Here is a 23,884-nt window from a genome sequence, read left to right on the forward strand (position 1 = left end):
AACTTTTATTGTTGAACTATTAACACAGGACCTCAGTAGACCATGCTATCTTATTGTCATTTAACAAGCATTATTTAATTTACTTACATAATTAAAATGTTATTACATAATTATTTTTTTTTATAAGGAAATCGACTTCTTAAGTTACTTTTGCAATGTTCCAAAACTCTCCTATTATATTCAGGACATTTCTAAAAGCTTTGGTAATTTCCCGAGAATACAAATTCTAGAATGATCAAAAAAGCAGTTATAATTTTTCAACCCCGAAGATTTACCCCGATTTTACCATACATTAAATGGTTTATCGTAGTTCATGATCCTACACAGTACCGGAACCTTACTGCAGCGCTCGCTCAGTGGCGCAAGCATTATCACTTTCCGAAAATTGAACGACAAATATTTTCGTTTCCAAAGTCTATATCAAAAAGTCTTCCGGCTTACCTCTAGCGCACTGCCCGAGAACTCCTTCCCGCAATGCTCGCAGTTAGCGCGGCGCCGGGGGCAGGTGTACCGCAGATGGTCCTGCATCAGCACGCGCGGGATCATGGCCCCGCACTGCGCCGCGCACAGCACTGCGTCATGCTTGCATGTGTTCAGATGCGCCTGGGGACGAATTTGTTGAGTTAGATTTACTTTGATGTTTGAGTTTGTTGAGTTAGATTTGGATCCGGTTTATCTATTCTCGGTGATTTGTTATTTGTTTGGTGGAGATAGATTATTACAGCGATAAACCCTCGCCGCTTGCAACTTACTAACTATTTTGTGTTATCTCAATTTTTTGTGTATTTTTATACAACTGTCTTCGCTTTTGCTCAAGCTCAGATACCTTAAGATGCAACACATAATAAGTCATCGAGACTCTCGGAGTAATTTACTTGGATCTAAATTCAGAAATACGTTGACATTAATATGCTTTGTAAAATCTAGTGAGATAAAAAAATCCTAATAAGAACTACCTTTTGTACCAGGCCTATTTATTTGACCAACAAAAACTAAATCCAAGTACACATAATATAAATCAATCAAGAGTTTAAAATCTAACTACCATCATAATGAATCGTACCTATAAAAATCATGAGTACTACATAGTCGAAAGTAGGTTACACATGATTCTAAATTTCCTCCATAAAGATTACATTCGAAGGCCACACGTTTAATCTGAGCCCGCTCGTAAACACAGCTTCGAATTCCTGCATCCTACAGCTACCCACAAACACTAATATGACAAACGGCAGTAGATAAGGCAAATATTTAGAAGGGTTACACGTGTCATTAGAAAATAATACAGATAAACGACATGTGTCGAACATGATGCGCGTGCGCCGAAAAGATCGATCGACACCATTATTAACTACCACTACCACTGGAACTTATATATAAAATTAATATTAGTTTCCAACTCACCTTCAATTTACGTAGTTCGTCTGACCACTGGCATCCTTCCTTATGATGGATGCAGTATACCACAGAACCCATTATGGCCTTCTCCGACTCCGGGTCTGGATATATCTGGAACAACAAAACCGCACATTAATCTTAGCCAAAAACGTAAATATCCGACTAACGTAACATCTATTTACATTGTTAGCTGTAAAAATATGGACATTTGATGACACTTTTTTCAACTTATTAAGTAAATATTTAAACATTTTGCTGGGTAATCCCTGAAACACGACGTCAAAAGCAACGGTTGCCGCAAAGACTGATTGAAGCGCCCGCGGCACTGGCATAACGGATTAAATAGGACAACGCGATCAAAAATAAACCATCTCAAAGAGAATATCAAACAGGCGTGAGCTACGCACCGTACGTTCGAATATGGAACACATCGTTCGGAAATATGCAAAATGGCCGACCGTTTGTTTTTCGCGCGTAATAAATTGAACGAACGCAGGAGCGTTCGACGCAAGGGCCCGATACTAAATGGTAACGTTCCTGTTTGTACATTTTCGTTATCTTTATGGGTGCAACGAACAGATGGCTGACGCTACGGACCACCGTTCCCTAGTGTTTGTGTCGAGATAAGCGTGATTTTTCACTTCCCAAACCAGCTGGGTAATGAAATGAGCAAATAAACTTGTTAGATTCCTTTGTACGGGTTCCCTTAACACGGCTCAGTTAATTTTTCTCGGAAACCAACAGCTTTAAGCAGCGGACGAATGCATTTGTTACACGGCTCCCGCGTAAATAAACAACGTCGAACAGATAAAATATCATAGTTGTTTGTAAACAACGCTCTAGCTGACGATTCGTAGCATCTAAAGCATCTTTTCGTAGATGCATAGATGTCAAAGCCAACTCTACACGTCTTCTAGTTTGGGGACCTTTTGTTCTAACAAATATTATTTCGCAGACTACGTAGTCCATTGATAGATTCGTATTCAACTTGGCTAAACATCGGCTTACAAAAGAAGCAATGGATGTCGTACAAATGTTAAAAGTGAGACGTAAAATCCTTTATTAGTACGAAGCGTTCTATTTACAAACATTGATGCATGTGGTCATCGGCATGGCTGCCGCATAACCGTACCACCTTAAGATCCATATTCTATAACCTGAGACAAAGTACGTGGAACTTTCTGGCACTGCATTTAAATGTGTGTCTTGCGACGTGGGAACAAAGGTAAAAGTGTTAGTTCAGCTGACCATAGGATCGATGCTCTTAAAGCCGGTGGCGTATAATTTACAAATATAGAATGTTATTTGTGTCGTATTCTAAAAAGATGGACCGCGATGTGTTGAACTCTCCCGCATCGCTCAATTATAGAACTCGTTGTATCGTGAACGCATCAGGACGAAAACGTCACGGTGTAATGATCTAGTCGGTCGGTTAAGACGTTTTGCCGCGAGTCGCCATTAGAGCAAAATGATGGAGGGAAAACGGGGCCGGTTGCCGAGCCATTTGTAACTTATCCTCTTCTACGTAAATTTATTTAAGAGATAATGAAGACTTTATAAAAATATTAATAACTGCATTTAACTTCTAAGATTAATTAATATGTTATAAGTAAGAGAGTGTTGTGCATATTATATTAAACAAACATAAACATTTATAGAACTTAATATATAAACAAAAGTGTAACTAGATTTTATTAATCATGGTGTAGTTTCCAAAAAAGACTTAAAGCTTAAAAAATTAATATTCTTCAATTCTTTACTAAATGACCGATAAATTCCACGGATAATTTATTAATTGGTGAAAATATATGCAAGCCACTAAAATGTTAATGGAATGCAGTCAAAGTAAACAAGAAACCGAAATGCCGGACCTCACACCTACACTGGGAATTAAATTAGACTGTAATGTTATTGCTGTCATTGGACGGCGTAAGAGAATTTGTTTAACAGGCTGTCCGATAAAAATGTAACAAATTAATAGTGTTGAAGTTAAATTATTTGTTACTAAGGGACCTTTCAATAATTTTAATGTAACCTGAGCTTAGCATATGCGTTGCTAATGAAGAGGATTAAGTAGGAACGCATCGGATAAGCATATCTCCCTTACCACACCCTTCAAAGCAGAACATAGGAGCGCTATCACTGATATTATTTGGCAGCAGTAGGTGCAGCGATCATGCCTCCAGTGTGGAACCATAGAGGGTTCTGCCGCCTACGAAAGTTTGTGTATTAGCCTCAGGGGCGCTTACAAATTGTCGGGTACAATATTAATTTATTATACTACGGACTAATCGGAACACTATTATTGATATCATATGTATAAACTTATACTATTAAAGGAAGGTCGTTTGTCTGTCGGCGTGGGTGACGTGATGCAACCAGACTAGCGTATCAGCTCCTGTGGGCGTATGTATTGCCTTGCCTCGTAATTGGATAGCATTTTATTCCTTATACGTGCAAAGGCTACATGCTTTACATTCTAGTTTAAGCGAACTTAATGGTTAATGGACATGATAAGCTCTGGGCAAATGTGGAATAGTACGAAAGATACAGGAAAATACCAATGGGCAGACCTACATTGGTCATTGTATGGTGTAGTCACCTTAAAGAGAAGAAACATTGACGTGGTAACAAATGGATTAATGTTACGAAAAAAATGTCAGGTGAAAACGAATCTCCTCTCAGAGTAAGATGTGTTTAGTTTTATTCATAATCCACATTTACGAAATGCGAATTGATGGACTTCACACATTTTTGAGAACCCTTTTGTAAGAACTTTCAGGTTCGATCAATTTCATTCGGATAGGTTTCATGATGTTTTTCGTTACGGTTAAAGCAAGTGATAATTAATTTCTTAATGTACGTAAACGTAAAAAATAATGGCACATGCCTTGGATTCCATTGTAAATTGGGATGCCGAATTTGAGAACACTAGGCTACTGCTGCTTGTTATTATTTAAAGCACGCTATAAATAGATATTGTTATGTAATATGTATTTACGTAAAGATATAAAATACGAATAAATAATAAAAGATAACAGCTGTATTGTTTACGTTTAACAATATTATTGTAAGTATTAAACAATTAACATAAATGACTAATAACTTATTGTTACTACAACTATTAATTGTAATAAATGAAGATAATAATAACAAGCAATAATAGTGACTACGACTTTATAGATTTATTTATAGTTCTAAAAGAAAAATTTAATTAACTTTTTAATTACTTCTAAAAGGATGAAGTAGGTACTGTTATGGCTGTACCATTTTATTAAATCATTCTATTTTATAGCGTGTAAATAAGTATCTTATTTAAAAAAATATTGCATTATTAGGTAATGTATAAGACAAAACAATCAGTAAACATAAATCAAGTCTTACGTTATTTTCGAAATTAATATTATAGACTACCTTGTTAAGATTATAGACTTCATTATCCGTCTCACATTATTGATAACCTATTAGGTCATTGCAGTTATTTTAGATTTACAACAGCTCTACTTAACAATGCTATTCATCCCTTACTTTGATATAACATTCATCATTTCCAAATTTATATCAATTTCGTTCTAAAAGCTTTGCACAATAGTCGCAAGTGTTATTTCTGTCCAAGCAATAAATTGCTCGCTTCGCGTTTATGTTTATTGGACAAACGTGTCCGGTTCACCGCGCGACATTTTGACGTTACGTCGTTTTCGTAATTAATTTATGGATCTTTTCATACTTTTATATAATGGCAGCAAATGAGCTTGCAATTGGCGTTATTAACGCTTCGCCCACTGATATTATCGACCAATTTAATTATAAGAGTCATATGCGTTCACAAATGAATGCTACTTTGATGATGGGGATGTACCTAATGTATTGTAAATATTATTTTCCCTTAGTGGACCCTTCAAAGCAAAACACAGCAATGCTGCCTTGCTGTTGATACGCAAATAGTTGCGTTGATGGCATCAAACATTGTACAGTTCTACAACCAATACAATTATGTAATGTAGGTAATTAAGACACAGACAAAGATTCAAAGACCTTTCCCATAGGTGTTCTGTAGAAAACCCCTAGAATCTTAGACTATGAAAAACAACAATAGGCATGTACCTATAGCTACTTAAACAATTTCATGTTAATTATCATTTAAAGCGAAATTAGAAAATATTGACTTACAGTTCTAGGATTAACCATCTTACGTTTAGTTTATTTGGCTTCCTAATCCGGTGCAAGTTCAAGGTGCAGGTAAAATGACTGACACCCTACATGAAACACTTGACTGACGAGTGACAGCATCAATACCGTCTTCCTCAAGCGTTAAAATAAGGTTCAAATTGTAGGAGGGTAAAGTTTGTTGATATCGCGTACTGACGTGGGAACGTAAACAGTCAATTTGAGTGTACTATTTACAAGTGCAGCCTATCGATAGTATCAATAGATTTATAGCGTGGAATGGGGGAACTAAACGGGTCAATGAAAGGGCCGGATCTAGGTAAATAACAACTAAGATGGAAAAGATATTTACTGTACCCTTAGTATGAGTTTTTACGTTTTTACAAAAATGATTTTTTTACGTATTTGCCCATACATTTCCAATCAAAGCCCCTAACGGACTGTATCAGATCTGATTGAAAAATTATGAGTATACGTAAACTCATACAAAAACAGTCATTTATGTAAAAGCATAAAAACTTATACTAAGGGTACTGTTATTGAAAAACCTAAGACACTTTTCAGTCGATTATATATAAAGGTAAGTTGTAAGCAGTTAGATTTTTTTATAATTTATTTTGTACAGTAAACAACAAATATTTATTAGGGTTTTTAGGTATTAGACCTAAACGTTTATCAAAAGAAAAATTAACCATATTTTACCAACAAGGCTTGTTTTACCTACCATAATTGTGTAGTAAATAGTACTAAATGTATTTTTTGAAGCTTAATTATGAGAAAGAGCAATTAAGTACCTACTTTCATCAAAGTTCTAAGTGGTATCAAATTATACCAATTAAATCAAAACTTTACAGGTCAGACAACGGTATTATTTTGCCACATTTACAATCATTAGTGTTGTTGCGATACTAATAGGAAGGTTCTAACTTCGGTTCTAAAATATAATTAATGTTATATGTTGTAAATATATGGCAGAGTACAAGCGTAGGAAATTCAGCTCACGCATGGTAGGTACAAACTTTTCAATGTGTATACAGAGTAGATCTTTTTATTAGTTTAGCAATAAGATTTATACCGGCCTAAGTGGCCGGAGTCATCCATTTTTATCAATCTTGTATAGATATTTGTATATTGTTGTATATTGTATAGATACATATGGACATATGGAATTTAAAACCATCGTTCTTATTTCACATATGCTTGCTCCCTAGAGTATGTAATAAGTCGGAAGTGGCATCGAACTGCCTCTTAATTATTTGCTTATCTAGTTCCAAAAGTTTAAACGGAAATCTTAGCTGACATTCAACAAATAGATCCGATTTCCACGTAAGCTAATCAAAACTACTAAAGAATGAGACGTGATTATTATCTAGCTACGGCGAACGGAAGCAGGTTCGATGACCGGCAGCTTACTGTGGCATATGTAATAGGTTGCCTGTTACAATTATAATTACCACCGTGTATGCTTTGCATTTTTTATGAATACTTTTGAGTCTACCTACGGCTACTTAGACGTAAAATATTACTTTACAAATAACAGTGATGTAAATTTTCAAAATTAGGGTAATTAAAAATAAACACACTTAGCCAGCGTAGTCAACTATGGTCTAAAGCTGTCTCACTTTCAGACGAAACACGTGTCCAGAAGAGGGACAATAATGTGTCGACGACGACGTTAGGTGAATACTGTACCTCCTACAAACTTTTCAAACATGAAGACGGAAAATTATTTTCCCTCCATAACGTAGCACAGATGATAAATCACGGCCACTTTCGTTACATAATCTGTGCTACAAACTAGATCGCATCGCCGGCAACAATGCGGCCAGCACACAATAGTAAGTGCGTTAATATTGTTTATCTTAATCAAAATCTTGAATTATTCAGTTACGCGTACGTAACTTATGTTACATATGTGTAAATTACCGGAAAAGGACATATAACTACACCTATCTATATTAAAAAGAATTTTCTAATGTTATGGGTTACGCTACAGGGCAATGCACTGTTCGATTTTTTGTACAAAAAGTATTGATTAATGATTGCTGCGTATTAAAATGAATAGAAAATTTTAAAATTTAACTTTCCTTATTTGAAAGGGCATTTAGCTTCTCGGTTTCTCGTACTAGAAAAACAGTAGGCTTACTCTATCATTAGATCATTAGGTATGTTCATTCACTAACACATGACCCGTTCAGAATATCTTCAATGGATGGACAGACAATTAATCATCGTTCGCTTAATGCATCCATTGTTTTTGTTTACACGTCAACCGTGTCAGTCCATCATCCCAACGTATACTTCTGATTACATTATAGATTCAGCGAAAACAAACTAGATGAACATTTTACCGATCATTTTAAAATGAAATTTGATAAATCTTGTAAAACGATGGTTCTGTATGTACGATCTGTAAATAGGTATATGGACGTTTTGAGTGTATTTTTGTCATCTAAGAAGCAAAAGACTGTAATTAAAGGTAAACAGTCATTAGTTTAATTTTGCTGAGGAAAGAAAATAAAAAGTACTTCAGTAACATTTAGAGTTGCCAAGTTCAACAGGCTGGAAATAGAGCACTTTATTCGATGCGGGCAACACGATATCAATTAGCCTCGCTGTCATCGCGAAGGGCGAGTGTCAGGTTGCTTTCAATTTAAATTTAAGAAGCTGCTTTCTTCCTGTTATTATTAAGCTTTTTAATCGAGTTTTAGCTTTATTTAGGATGAATGAGTTAGATGACTTCATCGAAGTGTTATTGTATGTAAGCATCTCACACCGATATCTGTTAAGATTGTCAAAAGGGCACTGGACTGATTTGCATTTTTTTCAGCATAAGCATTTTTTAAGGATGGAGTTGAGTAGAAATCATTTCAGTTTCATAAACGATATTGATTATTTTCGCATGTTTATGCGTATCTATATTATTCTTATAATTGCAATGTGTAAAATATATTCCAATAAATGTACAATGACTCAATATATTTCCGTAATTTCGATTGTAGTTTATTTAAATAGTTTCTGAACTTTGGGTCAAGGTTTTTATAGAGCAGCAGTATCAAATTGTGCCTTAGTAACTTAAATTCAAACTTCGAATTGGAACGCTGTAAGTATCCTTTTCATAAACAAGCACGAGGACACCGATAAATAAGTATTATGACAGGATGTTGCAATTGCAAAATTATGAAAAAGAAATAGATAATATTTTTTATCCGTAAAATATTGTATTGTTAGGTTAGTGTATTCTTTAACAGTTTACGTCAATTTATGCGAGCTATGTAACTTTACAATTTTTAATATTGCTTATGTGCCTATTAGCTTTGACTAATGTTTAAAAATGTAATAAAGTTAATAATAGTTATTAGAATTAAATGCATAGAATTTACTGTTACATTTTCCCCTGATTAATTAACATGTCATTTACCTTTATTATAAAAACAAGTTACGTTTACGTTTACTGTAATAATACTGAAACTAATAGAGAACTAATAAAGCTTTAAACTAAAGCAAGAAATAAGTTTAGTCTCAATAACAATTTGGATAACAAACGTTTTAAAAAATGTCTTACATGAAGCATCTAACATGGCTGTCTGACTAAAATCCTACGCATTTTGTCTCATAACATTTCTAGAATTACATTGGATTCCAGAAACAAGCTGCGCGTTTGTTTCTCGTCAGGATGATAACCGTTTGGGCACGTTTTGATAGTTTTAAATGATCCGATTCTTATACTGGATAAATAAGACTTGTACAATTATTATTTATACTAAGATCTAACTTTGTAAATAATTTCGTGAAGCTGTACTTTGTCTAAATATTTTAGATTTTTTTTTATTTTCTCTGTTAGTTCTGTTTTCATTAATTCATACTGAATTAATGAAAATACTTTTTAAGCAGTAATTTAATGAAATTACGTAGTTGCGAGATACGAAAAAGCTTACAGAAAAATAAGGTCGTTGAGCCGCATTTCGCTTCAGTGTAACGTTACAGAGACAATCGGCGCGAACAAACAAGTTTTGGCGCGCAACGTAATAGTTGCGTTGCCGTAACTAAATAACTTCATATTCGTATTACACGCCGCCATCTTTTCTGCGGTCAATCTAGTTTTGTTTTTTTTTCGACTGTGACAAAGAATGTATAAACAAGATACTTATAACAATGTTGCCATATAATAGACAATACGACAGATTCGCTAGTTTCCGGTCAATTGAATATCCAATTTTAAATATCAAATATAATAAATAACGACTGTTCATTTCAACTTTACTATTACCAATATAACACCAATTAAGTGGTGTACCTCGTGTCAGTTATGGGGTTATCATTATAACAAACGGCCCGACGTTTCTCCTAAGCGTTAATAAATCAGTTGCACATCAATGTCTCAAGTTGATTGTTCAGTACCGGAAGTTGCGGTCAAATTGTCAATTTGTGTAATAAGCTGCCATATCATTGTTCTAGATGTATTGTCTATCATCACGAGGTCAATGCTTTTCCTTTTTTCATCTAATTATATTATATTTATGCGGATTTATTCAATTGCGGATATTAGTTTTTAATATTATCATCACACCAATCACCAATTATCTAATTGAAGTACAATTACAATATGTGGCATATAATTAAAATAGGTGGCAAGTAAAAATACTTAGGATTAGTGAATGAATTCTCATTAAAAATATATCTTTTTCATTATTTTCCTCAAATAATTTTATAGCAAAAAAATCTGTGTATTTAGACAATTATTTTCGTATATAACCCATCTTACACAATTTTAATGCGAGCAATTATTTGGGTCTAACTACCGGAGATGCGTTCTGATTACTTTTTAAAGCCGACCGTGTTGCCATGTTGCAAAGTGTTTGCATAACGTCACACGCTATATTATGCCGGGTTATGAAATCGTGCTATATGCAATAATTTTTAGTGTTTAGTCAAATCAGAAAGAATATTCTCCAGTTATTTCATACATTATGCGTTTACCGGTATCCTTTTTATTACGAGACCTTAGGGTCATATTTTCTTACTTTATTATTGAACGATTGTTCGGCGGCACGATGAAGTAGTTGTTAGCTGGAAGTAATAAGAAAATAGGAATGTCGCTCTTTTGAATTATTGTAATTGTATTAAATTTCTGTTCCTACTCTTGCGTATTTGATTTGACTAGCTTTTCAGAGGTCTGAAACAAATATTTTCACATCAAATCAACTTTTTGTGTCAATTTAATTTAAATCGAGGGCGGGAGTGCAATTTGATCGTGTGAGTGTAAATTAAGGAACTCTCAATTCTCTACCCACAACACTATAATGGCCGCTTCCGGTGATCGATCAATCTGCGCGGGCGCATCGTACGATACATATCCCTTTTAACAACAAGGAAAATTATACTCAACTATCAGCTGTTTAAAAGTGACAATAGCGTGTGCAGATTATAAGGCAGTACCGCAAAAACGTCTTTATATTAGTGCTGTACAGTTTGAAATTCCAATTTGAGTTCAATGAATACAGATTACAAAAATAACAGAACGTCCACTTATATTTCCAAGTACCTATTACAATGGTCTGTCTAAATTAGAGATATCATTGAGTTCATTAATAAAACTTTTTAATCGACGTAGAAAACTAAAAATGCAATCTACCTGAATTTAATTGGTCACTATCATCCATGGATATTTATAAGATAGAAATGCCAGACAGGATATGCCAATATCCAACTTGGTTAACCACAAATGGGTTACAACCCTTGAAAAACAAATTCCGAACGTGTAAGTTTCTCTGCCACACTACAACCGTCAAAGCAGATTACAGCAGCATATTAGATTACTGATATACAAAAATACGGGACATCTAGATGAAACGCCATAACTACTACATCTATTTAAAAAAATCCTATTATTACTTTATAGCTCTGTACCCCGCCTACTCTGTGCGAAGTATGAATTACCCATTAACTCGAGCCATTATCCAATTGAAGCAAACGGTTAGTGACTCGCTCGCTGAGGGCACGTCGGGTGTGATTTGCCCGGGTCAAACTGCAATCCGATTGAACATTGCCTTGTTGCTAAGGCAATTGCATTACGAATACTTTAATCATACTTACAGATCCCTTCTTTAATTTTATAGCTTACACTGTCTCAATTGATGATCGTTTTAATAGATACCCTATCCACCTTGTTCTGAAGATATTTCGTTAAGTATGAAATTGCTACTTTTTGATAAATTTATATGTAAATCACTTGCTTTATTTTCACTTGAAAATGCATGCATGCAAATCAGTTTCGCTGCCTTTAGGATTAAAACGCCCTAAATAAGTGCCTTACCGCACCCACGTATATAAAAGTTTATATTTTTTTATAAGTTAGTTATATAAGTACGGCGGTGACGTAACAATCGAATCAAAAAGAGTCCTGCCGTATTTTATTACTTTGCTTTTAACAAATTTTTATCTTGTATCAATTTGGTATCTTAACTTCTACCATAATTGAAATTGATTCGTAACATTTTTTTAATGTAAGAAACATTTTCCAATTAGAAACTGTTAATAAAATTATTAAACAAGTAAAGAAAAATCTACTTAAGGATCAAATTATCATAACAACCGTCCACAGCGCTCAATAGAGTTATGTTATATCACTTAACCGTATTCTTCTAGTTAGAATTATTTACGGACATAATGATAATTACAGTTCTCCCGAATTAATTATAAGATAAACAACACTCAACGCGCCCCCTAAATGATAGAACTTTATGGAATTGCGTAAATAGATATCTTTATGACCATTTTGAATAACTGACATTATTATCCCGTCTCTGTTCTTCTCTTTGTGATAGAAAGGGAGGTGGATACTAAATGACCGTGACGACGCAGTAACGACATGTTGAAACGATGCGGGGCGTTAACGACCTCGTAAGGGAATGCGTTAAAAGACTTAATGGGAGCTAAGCCTGCTGTAATTATTTTTACCTATCGCTTTATGCATGTTAGTCTTCAAAGAAAACGGTTCATAGACACAGATGATATACAAAACAAATATAAAAGAAAAAAAGGGCGTCAAAGACAGTTAAATTGTTAGCTGATAATTTCTGTTCTACGGAAAACTATTTTCATTATTGTTATCGTCGTTAATAAGAAGCTTGGATATTAACGATATCACATTTTTATAACGTTACATTAAAGTAATAAGTGACTCATTTGATACTACAGTTTAAAAACAGATGCGGGTAGGTGAAGTGGGGACGACACCTTGGCGGCGCTCGAATTAACAGAGAGCGACATTCTGGTCGGAGACTTCAGCAAGAGCAGTCGAATAACGGAGATACTTGTGTAGTTATAATACTTCTAATCACTAGTGTGAACTTACTTACGTATAATTGTTATATCGTTACTCTGTACCGTTTATGTGACTATATTATTACATGACTTCAAGACCTACAAGATGAGTTTGATTTCATCAGAAGTGTACAAGAACCAGCTCACAATCATGGACGGCGATTCGTAAGTACGAACATACTTGACACAGGAATAAAAACCGTGAGTTAAAACATTATTATGTCATATGTGAATTCATCTTGGTAGAATAAGTAAAAATGGGGGTAGATAATGTCGTTGATGTAAGGGAAAACTCATTTGAATTAAGAAAATGGATAGATTGAGACTAGTAATTCAATGAAATGTTAATACCCTCTGAAAATGATATACTTAAATTTTGTGAACAAACTTTACTCTTATCAAATTACTTGTTAACATTGTAAACTGAGGTGTTTACTTCAAAATAAGTGCATTTTCTGTGAAGAAGTGTCTAAAAGTAATTTTGCAAGGCAGTTCTTGTGGTAAATCTGTCCATTTGGTTAAATTCTGTGGTGTAAAAAGTAAATCCTAATTGTTCTAAAGTTACACCTACTTTGAAATATATAGAAATACACGTACTTATGAAAATATTTTAAGGATCTTTAATCTTAAATGTCAGGCTTTATAGATATGGGAACCTAATGGTTGTTAATATAGGCTAATGTACGCCAGAAATTGCATACAGGTTAGATTTGAATTTATTTTTGATAACTTTTAATGTTTCAAACGGGGTTTACGTATATGCGTTTGTTTTTATTGTATGGAAGGGACTATGCGGTAGCAACAAACGCAGTTACAGAGTACAGTATACCTACTTGATATAAGTGACACGTTTATTAAGTTGCAAAATTTTGATTATTCATAATTGTACAGAAATGTATAATATCTACGTGGTACATATTTAACTGCCTGCAAAAAAGTATCACGACCACGGTATTGAGTGGCTGAGTGTACCCAGGAGGGAAATGGTAAATGAGTTTAAGGTTTATTGTTTTTTTTTTTGGATATTAATTGACTATATTTAAAAATAAACTTGCATTCACATCTACATTGTTCACATTTTCATTTTATAAATCGATGAAAGTTTCCTTTTGATTTCATATACTTGATACGTAATTGTTATGAAAGAAGCATACGTACGTTGCCAAATTTAGATTTCCATCAATTCTAGGCGAATTCACGCAGTACTGTGTACTACTGTGTTTTGACTCCCATAAAGTATAAATGCACATTAGTTAATGATCTATAAGAAAACTGAGAAACTTATGCGCAGCGGTCTTTGGAATATTATATATAAAAATATCTCTCTTATCTCCCATTCTACTTCAGACTGACTCACTTATACATAATATTAAATGTCTGTTTTAAATTTAGTATGCAACGTTTCGTTTTGTATTAATATTTCTTTACATCTCGTAATTTTAAATCTTTAAATTTCAATTTGAATTTGACACATTACACGTCCTTTTGGTTTGAAAATTGGGCACTATCAAATACTGGTAAATGAAGTTTGTACCTTAAACGTTGAGACGCTTAGACTATCGATATTATTAATTATGTGAGCCATTTACGAAATGATAAACGGGATCCACTTTGTATGGGATTGAGAATAAATTATTTTAAGTAAAATAATAATAATAATAATAATAAATTGATGCTTTTATAACTTGAGCTTAGTTCTATTTACAAGTTACAGCAATTAAGTTATTATACGTATTAAGTGAGAAACGGTCACTGAAGCCTACATAAATTTAGATAGTCTCTTGTATACCATATTTAAAATGAGTCTTGCCTGCGACTTTGTTCATGTGGAGTCAGAATATAATTTGAATTGCATTTTTAAAACGAGTCTTGCCTGCGACTTTGTTCATGTGGATTCAAAATATAATTTGAATTGCATTTTTAAAACGAGTCTTGCCTGCGACTTTGTTCATGTGGATTCAAAATATAATTTGAATTATACAATGCCCTCTGTCAAGATCACGGAGTACGTTAGTAATTTGGAATTGTCCATTACCTGGTCATGTAATGTTTTTTAAAAAAAATGTATACTTTTGACATCAACTTCGTAGTTTTGGTTTTAATACATTTTCAAATATACAAACCGACAGACAATTTTTCTTTTTCAAATATATTCGATGTAAACACGTGAAGATTTCATTCTTATTATATGTATATCATAGCCAAATGAATAATAATGTAATCAAATAAAAGCATAGGTACATTTCGATGGGATTTTCTTATACAATAATTTACTTTTCATATAAATTTCATACGGTTCACAATTGCGTCATGTCTAGGTTTTCTCTATAGAAACATCGAGCATCTCCTTGAGAGTGTTGGTTGTAAATGATACATATTATATTAATATAATCTATATAGATATTACGCACTAATATAATTTTTATTACAAACTATATAAAAGTCAGGTGAAGCCGAGGCGTTTGAAATATATATAATAAATATGAATTGTTCGGTAATAAGGTGTATCATAAGATAGTTTGACTAACTGTTTGTTTGGCTGGCTGGTATAAAATCATGATCAACTTTAATAGACCTTTTTCAGGTCATAGAAATTTTAGGTTGTGATTGATAAGGAGCCACATGTTATGTAAAACAGTTATAGTTTTAAATCTGACGATCGTGATGAGACAAAATTAGAATCAGACAAGATTATTAAAATCATGTCATGTCATAGGTATTTCAAAATTTTTAAATAAATCTGACCGTTCAAAGTAGGTAAAAATCGAATTCAAATATTCCGTTACATACATACAGGTCAAGTTAATAAAAGCGTGGCAAAAATAAAAGCGTGTTTAAAAAAAAATCTTTTATCAGTTGTAGACACAAATAAGTATAGTTAAATAATGGCCGGTTTCTGAAGTCATTTTTCTTGGTAGGTAGTTTACGAGTGTGTATTCAATAACACTATCCGTTTGATAACTACCTACGGAAAAAAAAATCCGCTTCCGAGGAACTCAATGTAAGACAAGGTCTGTTTAAACTCCGTTTAGATTAACGGACCATTTTAATGTGTTTATTCTTTCCATAACATTATTTGATTTTTTTTTTAAAAACGACGTTTGCGTAAAGTCTAGAAAATCTTCCTTAGTATAATGCATAACTTTTACAGTAAAATAGCCCAAACTATAACTTCCTTATGGGAATCTTAATTTAAAACTTTTGGTGAAATAAAAAAAAAAAAAAAAGTTAAGTAGTTAAGCCATACACAATTGACAAGTATGTCGCTGACGTGAACGCATGGGTCCTTTGCTTTGTTAATTAAATTTTGAAATTCATGTAATAGTATGTATTATTATAACTGAATATAAATTCAATTTAATGTAATGAAATTTCTTTCTGACTTTCAAAAGTGGGTTATGTGGCCCTACTTTGAAAGAAATAATTTGAATTTGTGATAAATAACGTAAAAAAATTGGGTTCATACAACTTATACGTGTTATATTGTGTGAAATTCATGGTTAGTTTACCATTATTTAGTCTTTAACTTTGATATCATTCATTTCAAATATTCACGATATATTATTATTTTGATACTGCTTCATCAGTTGATAAAAGACGTACATTGGAAAGGCAACTATTTGTATAAAATAACATTGTAATAATTAAAAGAAGTACTAAGTAGTAATAAAATAATTTTATAATAGTATTTTGAGTCGCACAGATTCATTTAGTGGCCAACTATAGATCTATCTATCTATCAGTATAACAGTTATTGAACAGGTTGTTGAGCATTCCGAAATGGACTAATAAGATTAACGTCGTTATTCTGATGCGTAACTTTATCGAATCAATAGTTGTTGGAGATTTAACTATTGGACTTAGAATCCAGACATAAGTAAAGTGGGCAGCTAGATGTTGTCATTACTGTAGGTGTAGGAAACTTTTTTTAGTTTGATTTTTATTTATCTGTAGTTAAGATGGATTAGTGCAGATGCCTCGAGCAGTGTAATGTTCGCGGGTGTCTCTTGGTGATGCATATGGTTGGGTGTATGTATGTATGTATGTTGGGTGGATGTATTACATTGAGTGAATATTGCATTTTTAGAGTAAATTTGAGTTGAGCACTGGCCGAATGTTATCGTAAACAAGGTATAAAAACTGCGGTGATACATGACTAGAGTGATCCTATATGAACATCACCTAGTTTAAACCGTGTGTTTTATTATTTAACAATGGTCTAATGCATTCGCTTCAATACCTGTCGCGCATATGACATTTATGTAAAGAGTCCTTATGAACTATGCCTGCAACAGAAATCCGTGGTGAACACTGTTGGGGCAGATTTATAACCTAGGTAATACACAACTAGTGTGATTCTATATGAACATCACCTAGTTTAAGCCTTGGTTCGGATCAACAGTTCGGGCTTTTTACATGCGAGTCGGTATTGCAAGAAAATGCGTAGAGTTTAAGCCATGTTTTTGATAAACAGTTCGGGCCTCTTACGTGCGAGTCGGTATTACAAGAAAATGTGTAACTCTTCTGGACTTAGGCATTAAACAACTGGTTTTCTTTTGCAGCTCTTGCATCAGACCATACACGATCGAGGACGAACGTGTGAGCAGGACGGCCGAATGTTATCGTCGTTAATAAGAAGCTTGGATATTAACGATATCACATTTTTATAACGTTACATTAAAGTAATAAGTGACTCATTTGATACTACAGTTTAAAAACAGATGCGGGTAGGTGAAGTGGGGACGACACCTTGGCGGCGCTCGAATTAACAGAGAGCGACATTCTGGTCGGAGACTTCAGCAAGAGCAGTCGAATAACGGAGATACTTGTGTAGTTATAATACTTCTAATCACTAGTGTGAACTTACTTACGTATAATTGTTATATCGTTACTCTGTACCGTTTATGTGACTATATTATTACATGACTTCAAGACCTACAAGATGAGTTTGATTTCATTATATAATATAATTAAATAATAAATTCTCCATGACTACGATAACTAATACGATTTTAACGGGTCACGAAGAAATGACTAAGAGATCTAGTTATACCCAAAAACTTGGTTTACACTTTACAGTTTGGAAATGCCTAAACATAATATTGAAATTACAACATAACATATTACATATTACTTAAGTATAACATATTACTTTTCTGTTGAAAATATTAATAAAAAGTGATAGTCAATCGTCATCGACTATCAGTCAACCTTTCGTTTGAAGTTCAAAAAAGGACTAATTCTCTGTCACTTGGTCATATTGAATAGATACAAAGTACATACTATTCCTGGAATGACACCTCAAGTACCGACGTAAAGTAATGACTAATGTGGGATATTCTCCGAACTGACCACTGCACCGTTAACCGACTTGTTGCAAAGCGAATAATTAGTGATTCATAATTATACGTTGGGATACATATTTTATTTACACTATCTGCACTATTCTTTTTAACATTTTGAATTTTTAGATTTAATACCTTTCAATGAAATGGGATCCGACGAAGTCTAGGCAAATACAAATATATGTAGTCTATAAGTATTATACAGCTTGTTAATATTATAAACCGTTTATAATTCATATGATATAAGAATAATCGTAAAAGTATTACAATGTCGTAAACATTGTAAAGTATAAAAATGTTAAAATATTTTAGCGTACCAAATCATGTCATCTGTGGAATCTATCAAAATAAACTGCGAGAATCTGTCAGATAAAAATCGTCTGTAAAATATAGATAGAGAGTCGAAAGTTAGTTATTCGAGTAAAGCCATAAATCGAAATAGTATAACGGAGTTTGTTGACCGGATATCGCAGCCTCCTGCCGGAAGTGGCGCCATCTTATCGTTGGATGCGTATGCGCATGTCAGTTGCTATGATTGTGCTGAAAGATAATTTATTGGCGTTGAATTGACAGCTCGTGAATGGTTTTATGCATATCACATTGTAGTCGGGTATGTAACGTAAGTATATAATAAGATAAGTAAATAAAAGGAGAAAATGTAGTTTTTAATAAGCAGTTCGAAATAATGTAAGATTCCACCTAGTATCGACTAAAATGGTGGTAAACTATATTTAGATTTAAACAATTAAATATTAAATAATGATAATTTTCGTCTCGACCTACTATGTCTCTATGACTTACACTAATGTTATATAGTAGACCATGGCAGTTACCTCAGTGAAACATTAACTTCCACTATTTTTATTCTATGGAATATAAGTACGTATTATTGTTTATTTAGTCTTACTTTGGAGCACTACCTACAGTATTATAGCCTATTTTGTCGCGGTAAATTCAAGATTAGAAGATTGTTAAGACGTTTCTAGTGCTTTAACATTTCAAACGGAACCGCTTAAACCCACAATTACGATAACGATACAGCCTGTGAGAAGTTAAGTTCAGTTTAATGTAGATTGTTTTAATTTGGTGTAGCCGATCTCTATTTACTCGCGATTCCCACACATGAGGAGGTAATAAGGTTGTAAAGTTTTGTAGTAATTTTCGCAATGATACGGCGTTTGTAAACGGTTTGAGAGGTGCTAATTTTTTGTTATCTTAATCGTGTTTGATCTATAAATAAAGTTTGTAGAAAGCTGCGTAGGTACTGTTGGTTTGTAATTTGAACATTTATATACGGAAGAAAAATATTTATTTTAAGTAAGAAAAATGTCTATATTAGTATTAGCTTTAACCAAATCACTTTCTAGAGAATATCAATGGAAACTAATAATGACGGACGGATAATAGATTATTAGGTTTCTAGATAAAAATACCTTAAAAACAAATAAACAATATAAAACAGCGAATCCTCCACCATGAGATGCATAAAATATTTTCACACACCTCAAAATATTTTAGAAAGTGGAATTGTCGCATTACGTAGGAAACCATCAATTGACCACATGCCCAAAGTGGATTCTAGGCTTTGCGTAAGATGCCTATACCATATAGGTACTACGTTTAATGCCTAATACAATCCTGTTTGGTTCTAGCATTGCCCACTTCAATGTTGCAATGAAATCGCAACTTGTCCGTCTGTTGTCACGCCTATTTAAAAACAGAAATGTCATGACTTGTAAACATTTTTTTTTAAATAACCTTTAGTGGTCTTGTTGTGAATTCTGAAAAGGTATTTAAGAATATTAGTTACTTTACCTCACAACTAATCTCGATTACATAAATACTGCATAGGTACCTATATTATTATTGAACTTAATTGCTTACCTACTCCAATTTATAATATAATTAATTACACAATCATACATCCAAAAAATATACTTTATATTCGGATAGTGTTATGGTGTATAGATTAAAAAACAAAAAAAAAACCGACTGTAAAAGCCTAAAAGGAAAATATATTAAGATAAACAATAAGCTAGAGAAGCAACAATAACTGCCCATACAAATAATGCCGACAGGACACTTCTATTTTCATCTATTCTGTGGTAACCACGATTGCTTTGCATTCGACTAGTTAGTGAGTTTATTAGAGCAATAATAATATAGATAAATGCAAATTGATGCGACTTTCCCGGTTAAATTGAATGTTGCTTAAGTATTGAATACATGGTACCTATTTCAAGACTTAGTAAATGTCTGTAATAGAGTAGATAGTTGATGCTTATATTTAAGAGTATTGGTTTTTGCAACTGATGTAAGCACACAAGGTAATAGCCTAATGATATGAATTTCTTTATACCTACATTGTAAACGATGCATAAAGTTATGCAACGGCGGGCATAGTCAAATTGTATTTATGACCATTAGTGGCTAAATTACATGTGAGCGTGTGGGCTTCGAGGGTACGTTATGCCGTCCGAAACGGTTGTTATAATTAAATAGCAGTCTATAAATGTTTTCGGAGACCTCATGTGGGTTTTAAACATTTAGATACTTGGGCTTATCACCAAACTGCATGCGAAGGGTAAAGTATGCTTTAGTAACGCGAAGAGACCCGTGCCCAAGAGTGGGCCAAAAAGTTACAGTCAATAAAAGGAAAATTAGTATCTATTAAAATGGTTTCTTAATAATTTTCGAGTAATTGATTTTTTGTATATTCTTAATATAAATAATTAACACATCCAAAGCCAAATAAAACCAATGTGACCAACTTGCGATTGATTTACGAAATCTATTTAGAAAAGCAACTTATTGACCATGAAACTATAGTTTAACGGTATTGACATCCTTTTATAGAAACTCATTCGTATTAATATGGTTATATATGGTTATAATGATATAAGGCTATAACCGTAAGTTGGGTTGAACTCATTATGAATTCGTAGACTACGGTTGCAAGTTCAGACATGTTTCATAGCAACCGGTCGGCAGGCGGCGGGTTAAAGATTTTTATAAAGAAAAAGAAAGGATGTTAACCCTTTTTTTAAAAAAGAGGCTCATCTTTTAAAGGTATTCCCATGTGAAATTTATGCACAATTTTTATTTTACTTATAAAACAGATATCATTATTAAATATCATGGTATGATTATTTTGTCATTAAAAATTAATTTCCATATGTTCACATTTTACTGCTCTCATTATAATGAGAAGGGTTTAGCCTTGGTTTAGACCATAGTTTGCTCGTTAAACTTCTTTACGGGGATCATTGAATAGGTCATATTTTTAGTATCAGATAAATATACTTTTTATTTCCCGTTATAATTTGGAAAAAGTAGCAAAAAACCGCTATTAATTCTTATTATAAAATATAAATAACAGCTATTTGTTTTATATTTTTTACATAAACAATAACTATAATAGCAGGATAACGTTATTTATCGTCTCAAGTAGTCGCTTAGGATAGATCGATTGAAACTTTATAACAATTTGATCCTTCCGAGAATTTGATCTATAAAATTAGCGGTTTTAGACATTGTTTGGAATTTTAATTAATTTGAATAGAACGGGAATAAGTTGCGGATTTTTTTGTTTATTGACCAAAAATGTATTTCGTTTTAAATTGAAAAATGTTAAGAGAAGAGCCGACAATTGGCTAAAATTCATATAAAAGCATTAAAAATTAACATTATCAAACTTGTTAGGTGTTATAAATTGAAATAAAAGACCAAAAAATCTTACCTCTAACAATTCATACAAAAAATCCACATAAATCATCGTCAAGCACTACTAATATCATAATATTATTAAAAAAAAAGTTAAAAGTTCCGTATTATAGAAAAGAAACAAAAATAATATTGAATATGGAATTAAAAAATGGAACCATAGACAATTTAAACACTTTAATTTTCGGCGCGTAACTGCATGCCACCGTCTCAATAAAGAGTGGCAGAGAAATTAGTCAACTGTGTCTAGGCAAGGTTGCCACACCTCACACCTACGCCTACCCAAACACCTGATGATCTGTCATGTCTATATATGGAGACTAATTAACAAATAACTCATTAATAACCTTCTTAAATCATTAAATTCAATTATTAATTCTATATTTTTTCCTCTCATTATTTTATTTTTTTATTGTAGGCAATAATCTACTAGTTACATTGAATCAAGTTTTTTTCTTTGTTGTTTTTACCTCAAAAACTGGTTTTGTGCAACATTTGACAAAATTGCGTTACTCATATTTGCCACATACCTAGTGCTTTTAGTACTAATGTGAAAATTACACGATACTGATGAAGAAATTTAAACATAGATACAAATGAAATAAAGTTCTTAAGGATACAAAAAAATAATTATGCGACAATGTTTACTCAGATTAAATTGCAATAGTATCTACATTAGTGCAAAGTTTTAAAACTAAATTTATAAATCCTGTGGCAATATATCGTAAACTTGAATGAATTTAATGTAGATAAAATAGGCACAAGTTCTGTAATATAAATGAACAAATACATTTTTTACTGAGATTGTTAATAAATAGATACCGGAAAACTAAAACGAATATATATAAATGTATACCTACTATCATAGCTGTCGTTAAAATCTTATTAGGATAATATTCTCGTCATATCGTTAATTATTATAACTCTTTATAACTTTCAAAAAGTTTATGAAGATGGTATTGAATAGTGTGAAACCACATAAGGACGACATAAGGGTCAAAACAGTTTCACATCGGCGACGTAAGGCGAATCTCAGTCGCACGAAACCGGTTCCAAAAGTAGGCTTGCAAAATCCACTTCCTACAGTGTTGGTAATCAAGCTGCATGTTGTGGTCTCGCGACGCTTAGAGCAGATAAATATGTTATTTTTATTATATTTAAATCTGGCATGACAACATCATAAACATTTACAGAAACATACATTTAAAACGAAAACATAGATGTCACTGCGACAGAGCGTGCCACAGAGAAACAAAACAAAACATCTGACGTTAATTTCGAAAATGGAACGAGACGAGGCCGGAGAAAAATGGTCGTACTTAATCGAAACAGAAGTAGACGCCATATGGGCCACGAACAATTTGGAGAGTCTCGTCTAACCGTCGTGATAAATCACGCTACTTACACACGTCAAAAAGTGCTTACGCATCAGTGGAACAACAGATAATATTCGGTAATGATGGAGTGCTCACACCCAGCAATCAAACGACTATCAAATGAAAGCACTGGCTTTATTTCTCAGCTCCTTTGCGCCCGAGGCACGGATGCGCGCTCGTTTTTTGAAACAAAACAGAGTGCACGGTCGTCCGTGGGAACGACCGAACAATAAAATGATAGTTAATATCGGGACGTTCGGGGTTGCCAGTAGTCATTTGCGAAATATTCGAAGATCGTTGAGCTCGGGGCGTATTCTAATATTATGTACAAGTCAAGGCCGCTTTCAACGTTCGCTGATTACAATGGCGATGCGAATGCGACAGCTTTGGACATAGAAAAAACTAGCGGATGTAATTACCTGCCGAGATGCGAGGCGTTGTTGTTTTTGGGAAACGTTTGGTTACGGCATTGAAATCATTGTGATTTTACACGCCGTAGTGTTTACAGCTCTAGAACATTCACCGATTCAAATTAAAAGAGGTCAGTAA

The 23,884-nt window shown here is 33.3% G+C and overlaps 1 protein-coding gene across 3 annotated transcripts in view; it reads right to left on the reverse strand.

The window, feature by feature from the left end:
* Positions 1-23,884, reverse strand: part of Traf4 (TNF receptor associated factor 4) — a 94,731-nt gene that overhangs the window by 4,882 nt on the left and 65,965 nt on the right. For 2 of the 3 annotated variants that reach the window (XM_073087692.1, XM_073087693.1), the window contains 2 exons: positions 1,405-1,509; positions 442-603 (listed from right to left, as the gene is read on the reverse strand). In XM_073087692.1, the coding sequence (XP_072943793.1) occupies positions 442-603; positions 1,405-1,509 (267 nt within the window). Of the gene's footprint in view, positions 1-441; positions 604-1,404; positions 1,510-1,805; positions 2,835-23,884 lie in introns of those variants that run through there. The other variant, XM_073087694.1, reaches the window with a different exon arrangement.

The sequence above is a fragment of the Epargyreus clarus genome, unplaced genomic scaffold (assembly GCF_041222505.1).
Source record: "Epargyreus clarus isolate Ecla_fem2 unplaced genomic scaffold, WU_Ecla_fem_2.2 ptg000026l, whole genome shotgun sequence".
NCBI lineage: Eukaryota > Metazoa > Arthropoda > Insecta > Lepidoptera > Hesperiidae > Epargyreus > Epargyreus clarus.